Here is a 16,424-nt window from a genome sequence, read left to right on the forward strand (position 1 = left end):
TGACGTGTTTGTGTGTATGTAGTACCTCTGGGTTCTCGAACAGGGCCGCTGTCCACACTGCCTCCGGTTCCAGAGTATCTGCAGTCAGGAGGAGCCCAGCCCTCAGCACAGTGACAATTCTTATTACTGTTACACACCTACATATACAAAGACAAAATAGAGAAGGGAAAAGTGAAACTGCAAGTTTAAGTGACTCATCCCTCTTTTTCTGCTCCTGCCCTCCCCCTTACCCCGTGGCCATTGCACTTCCTTCGACATTCTTCAACACCAAACATGGACACGTCCCTGCATCGTTGGTCCACACATGCCTGAGAATACAATGTTACAATAAATCAAACATAGAATATATGTAATTTTTTTATAAATTTCAAATAAATAATATTTTTACTAGGACATAAATAGATCTCTATATATTATTTAATACTATGAAATATTATAACAATTTCAAATAATATTTTGAATTTGAATATATTTTTAAATGTAATTTATTTCTGTGATGGCAAAGGGGATTTTCCAGCAGCCATTACTTCAGTGTCACATAATCATCAGAAATCATTCTATCAGCATCCTGTTGATTTGATGCTCAAGAAAGAGTTGTACTGATTAATATTTTTATAGATTTTTTTTAGGATTTTTTGAAATAAAAAGTTCAAAAGAACAGCATTTATGTGAAACAGAATTTGTTGGCAACAATGTAAAATTCTTTACTGCTACTTTTACATCCTTAATAAAAAAAAAATGATATACATATATTGCTTGAGTGTATAAAATCTCTTACCCTATTTAAAACATTTTTAAACATACTAAATCTGTATTAAATGTACTAAATTAACAATCCTAAAAAAGAACACATTTTATGGAGGCTCACCTTGTTGGGCCCACAGGCCGTCCCCTGAGAGACCATGGCTGGGTCAGAAACATCATCACCCAGATTAAAATAGGTCCCCCGGCAGCTAAATTCACTCTGGTTCAGTATGACCGTTGTGGTCAGAATCTCAGCGTTGGAGCCAAGCAGGGGACGTTCACTTCCACCCTGACACTGGATCTTACCACAGTGCACATCCCTTAGCAAAAGAGAGCAGATTTTAAAACAAAGATTACAGCCATATTTTCATAAAATGCAATGTAATTAAACAACATTCCTGCAGGGTTTTTTTTTGTTGCTGAATTTATTGGTAATTATGCTTATAAAAAGAATGCAAAAATAATTTTCACAAACGGATACTAAACATTTTAGGAAACAATCATATTCATGTCTGCTTAAATAAAAAATCTCATTCCAGTCTACAAGTCCTCACCCTTTCAAACAAGGGATATAGGATCCGTTGGGCATCTGGCCACAGTTTCCGTACTTATTGCCCTGCTTATTCACAGACGAGAAGCAGATAGGTGGAGCGTGGGTGGAGTCTTAGAGGGGCGGAGAGAACAGAGAACGAACCACAATAAATTTAGACACTTTTTGAGAATCATCAGAATCATCATTGTGGAGTGTGTGACACTCACTCGGTCCCCAGAGCATTTGGCACTGCTCGTCCAGACTGGCACACACGCCGCTGTAGCAGTAGGAGGAACCGTCCTTGCATGACTCTCCATTCTGCAGAAACACATTGGGAGGACAGTAGGGTGAAGTGCCGGTGCAGTACTCTGGCAAATCACACTCTCCCAACGGCTCCCGACACACCGACCCGGCCACACGCAACTAAGGGGAAAGAGATGATTAGGATGCAGTGAGAGAGAATTAGCGAAACATGTCTAAGTGAGTAATTATTTATAAGCAAAGTTACAAACCTTGCAGTTCTCACAGCAGATGCCATCAGAAGAGCACTGGGCCTCGGGAACCAGTTTACACGTGCTGGCATTGCAGCAAGGATCGTTGCATTCCTGAACAGACACAAATAGGAAGCAGATTACAGAGGTGAAGAGCATAATACAACATTTTATTGCTTTACAATCCTATAAATTATAATTAGGGGTGGGAATCATTTGAAATCTAATGATTTGATTTAATTCAAATCTTGGGGTCACCATTCTTGATTTTGAATCGAATTTTGACTTGATATAATGTAGTAAAACTTCGCTGTTTTTTCCGCGTCTTTCATTTCTGGATGATAACGTGCGCTGGGAGTCTCAATATTTTTCTTAACTTATTAAATGAATTATTATCATCTTTTATGTAAAACTCATACTGTACAATACATTCGTACACTTCTGCCATTTTGGAGATTTGTGAATCGGTAGAAGATAGAATCGCGATTATTTAAATCCATCTGATGATTTATTATTTGTGCCTGTATTGTTTGCTGTCAGCTTAAAGGGATAGTACACCCTTTTTTCTTTTTTTACAATTATTTACTCAAACCTGTATGACTTTCTTTCTGCTATGAAACAATAATGTAAATATTTTTGTTCCAGAGAAGAAAAAAAGGCATGCAGGTTTGGAAAAACATAAAGGTAAGCAAATTATGACAGAATTGTTCATTTTTAGATTAAATATTCCTTTAAGTTGTCACATGCACTTTGTCGTAAGTCACCGGTAAATGAAAGAGAACCAGGAACCAGTAGGCAGGAAGCGGTTTCTTACATCCAGCAGGCCGCAGTCACACTCCTCTCCTTTCTCCACATACAGGTTCCCACAGCGCGGACCTCCCAGAAGGCTCTCTGGCTGAGGCACATTAAACAGACACATACCGCCACCGTGCAGTAGACTGAGAGAGAGATCCCGTTCGCTGCAGCTGCTAAAGAGCTGACCGGGCATAAACCTGCACATGGGAGAAATTACTTCGTACTGCATGATTTATCACTAACGATATAATATCAAATCACAGACACACATTTTTTCACTCACCCAGTGGAGGGCTCCATGATGCACCCCCCAAGTCGAGGCTCGTTCTGACACTGGCAGCGCCTGTCGGCCGTATCGTGACTCATTCCCAGATTGTGACCCAACTCATGAGCCACCGTTGATGCCACACCTAACACACTCACAAGGTGATCCTACAGTACAAGAAACACAGGAGAATACTAGAACAAAATCTAACTTATTGCACCAAGATTAAATGAACGATTTCTCTCACCACATTTACTCCTCCTGACCGATCCTTTGAGCACATGGAGGACTGAGACGCCATGCCGACTGTCGTCCCATCAAATGGCTCACCCCTAACATATATAAGCACATATTGCAATTCTGAATTATTTCCTTGTCTATTAATACCCGTTCATACTGTGCACATATTTCTGGGAATCTCGACTTACATGATCAGCTGTGCATTGTCATGCCGCAGTCGTGGTAATAGCTCCCTGGTCCTCCAATCCAGGAAACGGTTTAGAGTTTCAGTGGGACTTTTATCCACTTGAATCTTGTCCTGGTCACTCCAGATCTCCAAACCCAGCAGAGCCACACGTACATTCAGCGGCCTGTAGAACTGAGACAGAGGGCCAGGCAGAGATTTAGACAGAGGTAAGGGCCATATTTTAACGATCTAAGCGCATGGTCAAAAGCGCAGGACGCAAAGGCACTTAAGGCGTGTCTGAATCTCTTTAATAACAAAAAAATACTGCGCCATTGACTTTAGACCAGGTTTCAGTTGGTCAATGGCGCAGTCTATTTCAGTTGGCTCAAAATAGCAACGCGCCGGAACACACCTCTTTTTCAGAGCAGCAACCCATAGGCGCACAAATGGGCGCAAATGCATTTGCTATTTAAACAACGTGGCGCAGGACGTGAAAATGATAACTGCATCGGGCTAAAACTAGCAAAAAACACTTGTGTTGCGCCTGACGCCACATTGCACCAGGTATATGACAGGGCCCTAAGACTCACTAGTGCCTTCTGAATATGTATGTTGACTAGCAGTATTGTTAATATTAACCAAAAATATTTAAAATGTTTTCCCCCATTCAAATCAGTAACTGACGCAATGCAAAGTGAACCTTATCTAAAGGGAATTGTTTTCTTCAATTGAAATAATGCTGAAATAAAATAAAATATAAATATTAGATACTTTTTTATTAGATTAGATTACAAAACTTAGAAATGATGCTTTGGCAACTAAAAAAAATTAAGTGTAAGTACTAAAATGACTAAAACTTAATCATTACATTAAAGCTAAAATAAAGCTAAAACAATAAATTAAAGGGAAATATAACAAAACTAAAAATAACAAAAATGACAAAAGCACAATGAAATAGAAAAAAATTGAAATAGAAAAAAAACTGAAAACTCAAAATATAAAATTGAAGGCTAATTCAAAATATGAAAAACTTCCACAATAGTTAACCCCTTAAGCCCTGAAGCCCCAGACAAAATTAAAGACTCATAACTCCAAAACTCTAGCAAGGTGAGTCAAAAAGTAGGTCTCGTTTGATAGAACACTTTTACATATTTTATAAAATAGAAGTTACATTACATGTGGACATACATTCTTATGCTGATAAACTGCTGAGAAAAGACTATATATTTTTTTTATTATTATTATTTTGATTTTGCAAATCTCTCTTATTTGACATGCAATAACTCAGCAAGGAAATAAGGTAAGAAGAATTTTTTTTGGTGAAGTCCCATTTTTTTGGTGAAGTACATGTGAGCTGCATCTGAATAAAATTTTGTGGTTATAGCATAAAGTAATCAAAAGTTACAGAACTTGGAACCAAGATAGCCTTTTTGTTTAGCCCTTGACGCTCCCTAATAGGCGTTTTTTAAATTTTTAATTGTTTCTCCATGAGGAATATCTTGTGATCAACGCAATGGATTATGTTGATTTTGGGCTCATTTTAATTGTAAGAATCTGCTGTAAATAATGCTGTGCCATTTTCTACGATCTGTGCATGTTTCATGAGCTGTATGATGTTTTTGACGCATTGCAGTAAATAGTACAAAAAAATTATTTCATACATTGATAATGTATTAGTATTTCTATTTAGCAGCAAATAACTCAGCAACACTTAGGAGTTAATCAAATTGGCTACATTCATTGTAAAGTTCAGACTCTAAGATTTCAAATGACACCTATTTTGTGTTGATCAAGGTAGGAGCTTTGAAAAATATGATTATTAATTTTTTTGTAGCTAGGTGGCGACCGTGGGCGGTACACTCCATTTTAGAGGGACTACTCATCACCCGTTAAGAGTTGATCAAAAATGGTTAGAATCATTGAAAATCTTAATTTTCTAAACCTGGGTAAGGTTTAAGAGGTTAATAAATAATACTAAAGTAACACTGTTATAGTGAAATTCAAAAAGACCACTAGTGGGAATCCTTCTATTTAGCATTTTTCTAATAAAAACTTTTTCCACTATAAATACTTTATGAGCAGCACTCAAGCTGGACTCCACAAGCTTGTGTAAAAGCTGAGGATCATATTCTCCAGCATCATTTGAGAATTGAAGTGCTATAATGGAAGCACGCACATTTAACCGTCTGTACAAAGAGTCGCATGATCAATGTCGACAAATTTGCTTACTCAATTAGTGATCTAAGAAGTAGAGTAGAATCTGAAACATTTCTTATTCACTTTATATCAAAACATTTAATTGCAATTAACAATTTTACATTGTTTTTAAAATTCTAGAACTTTTCCAGGTTTACAATGCAGTGCACTGCTCTGGACGCATGCTTTGATATTTACACTACTGTTCAAAAGTTTGGGGTCAGTATGATTCTTTTTAGCAAAATTAATACTTTTATTCAACAAAGGCATATTAAATTGATCAAAAGTGAAAGTAAAAAATTAATATTCTTATAATGTTACAAAAGATTTCTATTTCAAATAAATGCGGTTCCTTTCAACTTTCTATTCATTAACGAATCCTGAAAAAATGTATTAGTTCCTTATTCCTACAAAATATTAAGCAGCACAACTGTTTTCATCATTTAATAAGACATCATTTAATAAGACATTTAATGAGCACTAAATCAGCATATTATAATGATTTCTGATGGATCATGTGACACTGAAGACTACAGTAATGGCTGATGAAAATTCAGCTTTTAATTTCTTTTTATTCAGCAAAATTACCGTTTTAGCTGTATTTTTTTTAAAATCAAATAATGTAGCCTTGGTGAGCATTAGAGACTTCTTTCAAAAACATAAACATAAAAAGATCTTACCCAAAACAAACTTCTGAATGCCAGAGTACATGTACATTTAGATTAGATATAAAACTTACCCAGTCTACTTGGTTTGCCACATCCAACATGCGGTAAATCATGGTTTTATTATTCTTCTGATAATTCATATACTGTAAGGAAGAAGCAGAAAAAAATAGAAACAGATTCAAAACTGAAGTCTTCAATATTCAGATATATGAAAGGTAAACCAATTAAGAGTAGATGTGATGCAATATATTCACCAGTAGAGGTCTCAAATGTCTTATGACTGTGTGTGTGTGTGTGTGTGTGTGTGTGTGTGTGTGTGTGTGTGTGTGTGTGTGTGTGTGTGTGTGTGTGTGTGTGTGTGTGTGTGTGTGTGTGTGTGTGTGTGTGTGTGTGTGTGTGTGTGTGTGTGTGTGTGTGTGTGTGTGTGTGTGTGTGCACGTGAAAGAGATTCCTCTACTCTCTTACCTCCTTATGATCCGCCACCAACACCAGCTCAATATATTTGGTCTCTGAAAGAATGTCTCTCTTACTCTGTCACGCAACAGCAGAAAAGGATCATGAGAACAATCAGATAAATATGCATACCTATAAATCCATAATTATATGCACACAGCTCACATGCTCACCCTGTGTGTGTGTGGGATGATCTGAATGGGAGGAATAAAGGTGTGTGACACTCCACAGTCTCTAAACTCAGATGTTTGCGAGTTCGTCGGGTAGATCACGTGTAGCCCTCCTTCCATTTCTCCACTCCCTTCCTCATCTTTTCCATGCTCTTCTTCCTCAGGAAGTAGCTCAAAGCTCAGTGTGGCGTTAATGACTATCAATCCCCTGTGGAGAGAAAAAGAAGTGTCATGACTGACTATAACAGACTGAACATGATGTTCACACACACACATCTGATACAAACATATGATAAATGTATACTCAAATTAGATGTATGGGCTATAAATACATTGCAGTTCAATAGTGGCGGTCAGTGGGATTTTTATTGAAATAAATAAAAATAAATAAATTATGCATTAAATTGACCAAAAGTCACAGTAAAACTTAAAATTGCCACAAAAGATTTCTATTTAAAATAAATGCATTTTGGAGTGTAATTTACTCCTGTGATGGCAAAGCTCAGCATTATTCAGCATTATTACTCCAGTCTTCAGTGTCACATGATCATTTAGAAATCATTCATATATGCTGATTTGCTTCTCAAGAAACATTTCTAATTATTATCAATGTTGAAAACAGTTGTGTTGCTTAATATTTTTTTTAAAACGGTTTTTAAAAGGATCCTTTGACACTGAAGACTGGAGTAATAATGCTGAAAATGCAGCTTTGCCATCACAGGAATAAATTACACTCCAAAATGTACTAAAATAGAAAACATTTAATTGAAATTGTATTAATATTTCCCAATATTACTATTTTACTGTATATCAAAGTAATGCAGCCCTATAAAAAAAATCTTACCGACCACAAAATTTTGAACAGTAGTGTCGGTGGTCAATTTGGTCATTAATATGATACGGTAATATGATATGATATGACAAACCCATAAACAACCTGTACTAATTATTCTGGTGAAGGTCAACTGTCATTGATAATCTGTTAAAATATACAGACTCCCTTCTTTTATTTCCTCCATTGCTTTCACACTCTCTTTCATGTTCCTTCTGGCAAACTAACAACCCTATGACCTCTGAAATATAAGCTGGTCTTACAGTTTACTAATAAATTAAGCCACAACATTGTTTAAAGTTTAGCAATGACCATAATTTAGTAGAATCTATCAAAGGAAATGGTCAGTGAGGTATATGACTGCAAGAAAGTATATTTAAAAAAAGTAAAGCAAATATTACCGTAACCCAGAGCAGGAGCTGAGAGCCACGTGGGACTGAGGGAAACCTTGCACTGAACCGTGATAGTAGCAATGTGTCTGACAAAGGAGCAGATAAAATGTACATTAAGTTGCTTTAATAAGAGTAACATTGCAGAAGGCGCAATGAAATAAACATGCGCTTGTGTATGAAGGACTCCACTCACCACTAGGCTCTCCTTCATGGATACCCCAGTTCCATTTGGCAGATAGTAGAACACATTAGGCGGCTTTGGCAAAAGATCTCTGCAAACAAATGTCCATATATTATGATTTTATCTTCATTAGCTGCTGATTAGACTCGCAGGAAATTACTTACTGGTTTTTTTCCAGGTCTAGGATATACAAGCTGCTTCCCACTTGTAAACCACACTGCAATCTGTCAGGGTGACCATTCTGGAGAGAATGAGAGAGAGAGATTTTATAAAGAGATTATCTGAATAGTGTATTTGTAAGATATAACAAACTCCGCCTATTTATGAGTCCTACTGCTCCACCTCAGCAAATGTTACAAACAAATGTCTTTATTCAGATCAATCCAGATGAGATCATGTTTTCTTTGTGAAGGAAAACACATTTTATGTTAAACCTGCAGAACATCAGTATATTTCTTTATTTCTATTAATGTTTTGGCACCTAAATCAGTAAGGCAAGTATCCCTTCTTTGAAAAAAATATGATTAATTAATATAATACATATTAATAGTTAAAAATCATCATACTTAATTATTTAATTGCATTATTTATTCTTACAATAAAAAATAACTGAGTATTGTTAGTGCACAAATGGACATACAATTAGCACATACATTCTACTATGAAAGTTTTTATCTAAAATTATATAATCTGTTTAACGTCTTTCCAAGTATCCATACACAGGGTGGTTTGGAATCACTGCATCAGCACATGACCAGAAGAAAAGATGGGTTCTCTGAGAGGATAAAATAGCTTCATTTTAGAGGGTGAACTGGGCTATAAACAGACTTCCCCTCCTCCAGACTTTTTCTGTGCCTTTCTCTCATCTCACTTCCTATTCTAAGCACCTTTTCCTGCCATTCTATCACACCCCCTTGGCTCGCACACACATTCAGCAGCCTGATGAAAAAGTGAAACACCACTGAGCTTCCTGTTATACCACTGCTACCGTTTCCTGCATTTCTCCAATGTGCTAATGGGAACAGCTCACTTTATTGACCACTCCTTCTCTCAGCCAATAAGATCAGGTCTATCTGACTTCTCTCTGCGTCAGCCATTCAGAACAGGTCTAACTGGCTGCTCTCTTTCCCTGCCAGTCAAAGCAAGTCGGGCATCTCTCATAGCAAACTCACTTTAAAAGGAAAGGATATCTCTTCGCTCTATTTTTCTGGAAGTCCAAGTGAGTCTTAATTCTCATAAGCATGCAGAGCAACCATGCAGTCCAATTTAAGAAACAATTAACTCCCTTTTAATAAATCATTCAAAAAGACTCACAAAATTATCTGTTTAAAAAAATAGCAATTGAACTGGACTCTAAAATCTGTTTATGCAATGTACCAAGTTAGAAGGCTTTCTATAATAATTATAGTAATAGCTGATAATTTCTTTCATATATAAAATAAATATGGACATTATAGGCTTAAATACTCAAATGAATCAGAATCGAAATGGTAATTGAATAGAGAGCTTGTGATGTTTTTTTTTTTTAAATCTATATTTTTATATATTATACCGACTTGAAGCGGCGCTGCACAGAACGATCAGTGTATGACATCAAAGAACAGCGAGAGCGATGTTCGGTTACTAGTTAACATTAATTTCCTTGTCTACATATGATGTCAGCTGGAAAAAACGCTGCAGAGGTGGAGCAAGTTATTATATTTTGATGAAAAGTTAAGACTACATACCTTTTCTTATATAAGGAGCAGGAATGTGTATTAAGAAAGTAAATTGTGATAGTTTTGATTTCCTGTCTCAAGTACGGGACAGTTCTGTCAAATCCTGCATAATCATCATAAGACAAAATGTGAAACCTCTTAAAGAGCTCTCAGATCTCACCTCTTGAAAAAAGAGGTATAAAGATTCCCTATAAAGATAGGGGTGAATTCAGGTTGATTGGGATACTTTTTGCCATTGAGCTTTACCCCTAATGTGGAGTTTGGTTCATCAAAAGGTCTTGAGACTGACATCACAAGAGCATCACTCCTTCCCACATCTACAGTCATTTACAAAGGTGCACAACATACCCACACACACTTTCTACCAGAATTGAACCTCTGGGCTATTCACAAAAACTGAAGCCCACATTCAACCATCAGATACTGTTCCAGCATTGTTCAAGTTTCCTACATAACCATAGGCTTCTATTTGTGGGCAATATGTTTATTACTATCAGATGGTTCTGGTGAGCGCTTTGACTACGAACTCCTGGGAACAGACTGCAGTTCACTGGGAATGGGTGGCTCGCTTTTCCTGAACAACCATGGGCAAGTCAAACTAGTGTCTGAGGCAAAGATGAAAAGAGTGTATGCGTGCATGGTCGCTGACAGGACCCACAAAACTAGTAGGCATTTAGATTTTTTCAGTGGGACATTGTTTATTTACATACAAATTATTTATGTAAAGACATAATACATAGCAATGTAAATTATGAAAAGCCTACTTTTATAATGCTAAAGGATTCAAGTAGTATTACCGAATATTTGACTCGGAATTAAAATTTCTGTTATTATTATTGTTATGATCTCCTTTATGTCATTCCTATATCTGTGACCTTTCTTTACTAAAACAAATTAGATATTTAGACTGTAGAGACTTTTCCAGTCTTTTGAATATCTAGACCAGTAACCAGATATTTCATACTGGTTTAAAATATTTGACTCAAAAGAATAATTTGTTCACAAATTAGTCTTTCCTCATAAACATATCAGAAAGCTAGGGCAGATATCAAGATTTTCAGTAACAAGTTTTTCATGTTCCTCACACGACTTCAAAAGACTGAATACGGTGGTTAAAATGTCTTTTTTTGAAGCTTGAAAACCTGACTTCTCATTCATTGTAATTGTATGGAAAAGTACAATTTCAGGACCACTTTTTTGATACTGTTATGGTGCTTTTATGTGCTTTTTTGAAGCTTTAAACCATCCGCCCTCTACAAGACTAATTGCATTAAATGAGCCATTTGTGTTCTCCAAAAGAAACAAAATCACAGTAAATCATTGCAGAATTTCATTTTTGTTGAACTATCCCTTTAACCACTCCATCCCTGATTACTCATATCTGCTTCTCTCTTTCCTTTCTCTCTCTGCCTCAGCCAATCTGTTTTCCCGTTTCCTCTTTCTCCCTCTATTCTGTTATTACTTTCTGCTCTGGCCTCTCCTATAAGCGTTTCTTTCTTTCTGAGGTAATGTCCCTGAGCACATGCAGTATGCAGCGTGATGACCTCAGCAGCAGATGAATGCTGGGTGGGGTACTTTTACTGAGGCTAGCTGAGGGTGGAGGAAAAAAAGAGCGAGTAAGGAAAGTGGAGGATGAGGATTGTGCTAGATATCACTGTTTGCATGTGCCTTAACTGCTCATATGGTTACTATTATTAATTTCTAAATGTTTCTAGAATTAATCTAATGATATAAGTGCGTTAATTGAATTGATTTATCCTTTATTTTTTGCACAATTCCACCGACAAAATGTTTAATGTATATCTTAACTACAGCATTAGTTCTTGGTTCATGGAGTCGTTTTATCGCCTACGTGATAAAATGAAAGATTGCAGTTGAGTAAGTGAGTCAGATTAATTATGAAACTGATACAGCTGATTCATAAGTGTTGGTGAGTGTTTTTGACTCTCTGAAATGTAACGGCTCACAGAGGCGGACTTACCATTAGGCAATGGTGGGCACCACCTTGGGCCCCCAAAAGCCAAGGGACCCCCTAAAAATGCTTTTATGGATATGAGATGAGAGTTCAGCACGGACGCTTAAGCGGTTTGTTATCACAACAACTGTCTGCTTGTCGTAAATTAAAATATCATGCATCTGAAGCAATAACTAAATATTGAGCAACTGCACTGGTGTGAAAAGTCTAAACCACACCCCACCGCTCAGACAGTTCCATGTGTGATTTCACCATCGCCCAGGGTCTACAAAAAGAATAAAAGCAATAAAAACATGTACATGAAAAACATAGAAAAATTGAATACAACTATGGGACACTGTTGTGCAGCAGGAAGCATCACAACAGAGAAAGGAACCTCAAGGATGACCCAGGTAATTGTGTGCATGTGCAATTGTATTGGGACCCATTTCTATATTTTGCCTGGGGCCCCAAAATCACTAAATTCACCCCTGCTAAATTATAAGGGTTATTCAAACAGGAATCACTTATCACACCAGTATGTTTTTGACTCACTTAAAGAAAGGGTTCATAAAAGTTATTTGCTCGAAAATCAGTCTTCACTGGTAGCAATGTATGTTTCACACTACAAAGTGGTGCAGAGAATACTTTCAGAGTCACTTTCAATCATTTTGTATCAGTAGGCTAAATGTTTAACTGAATCTGGTTCCTCACCTTATAACTACCATTTTTCATTGTGTGTGAATGTAAATAAAGCTGTGCGGCATAAGACTACATGTTAAACTGCATTAAAATGTGAGTAGAATGTATTAGAGATAGAATAGCATTCAAACAATATATTGCTGTATAAAAACTCTTTCTAATTGCTGTACTGATATAGATGAGCTCCAGTTAGTGGGTGGTGGATGGTTTGAGGACACCGATTATAATCAACAGAGTGTATTCATAAAAATGCACACATACCCGCCTTTCCTCTTAATGGGAAAACATGCTAAAAACAGACCATCGTTGCCTCGGTTTCTGTGATTCAGCCAGCCACAGAGGAGCTGCTTTACTGTGCATGACAAAATAAAGGAATCAGCTTGAAACCCAGAGATCATTTCTTGAAGTGACAAAGAGAATAAAAACTAAAGGCAATTAAAGGTTTGGGGGGGGGGGGGGGGGGGGGGGGGGGGGGGGTCCATATCTGTCCTGTCCTGGAGGAAGAATGTAGGTGTGTTGACATTCAGTTGGAAACTTCCTGACATAAAGTATGATCTGAGAGGAGAGGAACTGGAGGCAACATTATGGGGACGGACATTTCCTGTGCAGCTGAGAGCAACTGAAGTCATGTCCTGCTGAATTCCCCCACTCCTCAGTCCACACACACACACACGTTTTATTACCAGTTCCAGTAACAAGGAATGTTGTCCACACAGGCATGAATTATGATGTGATGTTAGTCAATTTAACATGCTATTTTAGTGTGATTAATTATGTATTAGACGGTTTTACCTACCTGTAAAACTTCACTCAGACTTCTCCTAACTCCATCCACCACAGCAAATGGCCTCGTCTTCACTAGAGGCTTTAGCTCTCTCTGACTTGTGACTGTAGAAAGAGATAAACTTTAGTTCATATATTTTCTATAAAAAAATTGTTCTGAAAGTGATTCCAACCATATTGTTTGTTTGTCATTACCATTTCCATTATAACTGTGGACTTTTCTATTCTCACAACATTAGAATGATTATTAAAACATAGTTATAGTCCATAAATAAAGCCATCCTTTACAAAAGAAATCTGATTTTATATACATTTATTTTGATTGATTAAAAATTATATGATCAATAAGTTATAACAAAAGCAAATGTTTTACATTGCTTTAACACACCAAAATAATTTAAGCAATTTTCAACTTTATGTTATACAAGATTCAACTTATTTCAGTTGAATATTATTTAAGTTGAAATTACATCTACGATGATTGTACTTAAAAATACAGTGTTTTTTTTTACAGTGTGACCATTTCAAAAGCTTGTTTCCCCTGCAAATTAATTTAATAGTTTACTGAAAATTAGTCAAAATGACAGGTGGTTTAATTTGTTAAACTGAGAAAAGTGTTTTTTTGTGTGTGTGTTTTTTTGTCAATGCTACCCAAATACTTGGGTAATCACTTATTCATTTGGTTGACATTGCAAAAAAAAAAAAAAAAAAAAAAAAAAAAAAGGTGAAACAGGGGCCTAAAGTTATTTTCCTTTCCTTTTTCCAGACCAGTTATATCTTTCAGTTGTGTAACAATCCACTTTTTTGTTTTTATTCTTTTGCAAAGAATTAAAGTTGTGTTAATGAGATTTTTGTGGGGTTTTTTGTATAAAAATAATGCTTGGCAAATCAGAACGGTTTTCCTCAAATGCACAATCATATACAGGTTTCCTAAAAGGAACACACTGTGAGCGAGCAACAGAGTGAGCTGTGTTGTGAGGGCAGCTGTTGTTTAGTCTGTGACTGACAGCTTTGCTGGAACACACATTTACAGCACTGGTTTGCATGGCCTCTAAACTCCATCAGAAGCATACGGTCAATCTGCCTCGGAAAACTCCGAGCCAAAAATGACCAAACTTGCTGAGACAACATAGTTCTAGGATGCTCAACAAACTGTTCAAATTATTTGGAAACGAGTCAGAATTGAAAATCCTGACGAGAATGAGCAAGTATTTTGGATGTGAATGGCTTTTATAGAATGAGCTTCCTCTCCAGCAGCCCAGATTGAAGTTTGCAATTATTTTCAAGAATCAATAGTCCTACATTATATTCAGAGCAGTTTACAAACATTGAGCCTATGATTAGGTGGGTAAATGATAGACTGCTGAGCAGGCTCTTAAGGAACAGAGCTTCTGACTTATCTAGACTAACTAAAATAGCTGAGCTGTCCGCTGTGTTTCTCTAAGTAGACTGTGATGGGTCAAACACTAGAGCATGGCACTAACAACAGAAAATCCATGCACTGAATCCCATGAAATGGAATGCAAGTCACATAATAAAAGCGTATATATAGGATGCATAAATGTAGGCCTAAATCTTTCTTTCTTCATGTATCTTCACCCTCTGTACTTTTTAACAATAGTGAATAAACTGAAAGACGTTCGAATAGGATCTACTAAGATCGGTGTGAAGAATAGGAATAATTTAAAGATCCTTTTGTGTGGATATGTTTGATCAATTATACATTTAAACTAGCATAAACGCATCAGATCCGCAACACCTTTTAAAATGAGGATTTAAAAAAAATTGCCCTGAACATCATGAGATTGTTAATGTTAGTGACATGTTTACAAATTACTGGACTGATAGTAATGCACTCTGTGTGCAGTACAAACATAAAATAGAGCGCAATCTGTGCATCACAAAAACCTCTAAATGAACTATTAATTGCTTTGAAGCAATTTTTAATCCAACAGATTTCTTCAATGAAATATTTAAAGCGGGGTAACGTTAGTTATTCCATACCACTGTGAGAGGAGTGAGTTATCCGCGCGTCCTGCTGCAGTGTGAAACTGCTGTCATCACTGTTTAGGGTCAGAGTGAGGGACCTCCTAAACATCATGAGAGGGGTGCCTTCAAACAGAAGAAGAGTGACGAGAGTTCGCCAAAAACATCTAAACAACTGATGGTGGTGCTTCATGGTCCAGTGACGCACTGATGGGTCTCTTTGAATTTAAGAGGAGCAGCGGATCGGCACAGTTCTTACAAACAGCACGCTAATCAAGTTAAGATGGCCAGCAGACAGAGGATCCGTCACACGTGAACGAGCACCTGGCCATTCACCTGCTGGACGCCGAACTGTAGTCCGTTCTCAAATGTTCCCGGCCCAGTGTGGGTTCTGTCAGGGACAGCCGAAATCCTGCTGAAAACATCAGTTCTGTCCTAGCAATAATAATGGCTTCTCTATTTTGCTCGTATCGTTTTGAGATAAGCGGAATCGTCTGTAACCGTGTAGAATAAGCTTTCTCTATGAGAAGGATCGTATAGTGCGCAGTCCGTCCGCTTGCCCGCCCGTGTTAAACTGAGGCAGTATAATCGCATTTCTCAGTGTGACCAACCAGATAGGATTTCCTCAGCCACGTTAACTATTTGCTGTCCGGGCAGGGTGCTTATACGCACATGTTCTTCAACAGCTGGTATAATAAGGGGCGTAGCCTACTATTATTTAACCATAACATTTAAAACAGGGGGTGGGGGATGTAATCAAATCAAAGCAGGATTGGGAGTGATTTAAAAATATGTAAGAATATATATTAATTTGACAATTTGAGTTTTAAAAAAAATGAACAGCAAAAGTTTAATTGCAAGTTGTCAGAGCGCTCAATGATGCTCGTGTACTACAACGTGAAATCGCCTGAAGTAACCATAGCAACAGTATGCCGCTAGAGCGTTTCTGTTAAGACCATAAAATAAAAATAGTTAAAGACTAGTCGAGAACAGTAGGCTCTATGAACAAAACAAAACACAGGAACTCTACTATACTTATTCAAAACTTTAAAAGCTCTCCAAAATGACGTTGGGCCTATTTGGTGCGCCGGAAAACCAATTGGGCCAGAAGAATAGATTATGAAAATTACAACAACAGCAAAAAAAGAAAAAATGA

The 16,424-nt window shown here is 37.0% G+C and overlaps 1 protein-coding gene across 6 annotated transcripts in view; it reads right to left on the bottom strand.

The window, feature by feature from the left end:
- Positions 1–15,934, bottom strand: part of adam15 (ADAM metallopeptidase domain 15) — a 29,827-nt gene extending 13,893 nt beyond the window's left edge. For 2 of the 6 annotated variants that reach the window (XM_077214006.1, XM_077213985.1), the window contains exons 1-18: positions 15,287–15,933; positions 13,296–13,387; positions 8,290–8,366; positions 8,138–8,216; positions 7,954–8,030; positions 6,724–6,928; positions 6,563–6,628; positions 6,169–6,240; positions 3,256–3,425; positions 3,075–3,159; positions 2,846–2,994; positions 2,582–2,759; positions 1,789–1,881; positions 1,504–1,699; positions 1,299–1,407; positions 869–1,064; positions 231–308; positions 26–137 (exon numbers count right to left, since the gene is read on the bottom strand). In XM_077214006.1, the coding sequence (XP_077070121.1) occupies positions 26–137; positions 231–308; positions 869–1,064; positions 1,299–1,407; positions 1,504–1,699; positions 1,789–1,881; positions 2,582–2,759; positions 2,846–2,994; positions 3,075–3,159; positions 3,256–3,425; positions 6,169–6,240; positions 6,563–6,628; positions 6,724–6,928; positions 7,954–8,030; positions 8,138–8,216; positions 8,290–8,366; positions 13,296–13,387; positions 15,287–15,461 (2,209 nt within the window). In that variant the 5' untranslated portion in view covers positions 15,462–15,933. Of the gene's footprint in view, positions 1–25; positions 138–230; positions 309–868; positions 1,065–1,298; positions 1,408–1,503; positions 1,700–1,788; positions 1,882–2,581; positions 2,760–2,845; positions 2,995–3,074; positions 3,160–3,255; positions 3,426–6,168; positions 6,241–6,562; positions 6,629–6,723; positions 6,929–7,953; positions 8,031–8,137; positions 8,217–8,289; positions 8,367–13,295; positions 13,388–15,286 lie in introns of all 6 variants that reach the window. The other 4 variants (XM_077213998.1, XM_077214012.1, XM_077213990.1 and 1 more) reach the window with 4 other exon arrangements.
- Positions 15,935–16,424: the final 490 nt, after the last annotated feature.

This window comes from Siphateles boraxobius, unplaced genomic scaffold (assembly GCF_051911475.1).
Source record: "Siphateles boraxobius isolate OS27281-9 unplaced genomic scaffold, OSU_SipBor_1 12, whole genome shotgun sequence".
NCBI lineage: Eukaryota > Metazoa > Chordata > Actinopteri > Cypriniformes > Leuciscidae > Siphateles > Siphateles boraxobius.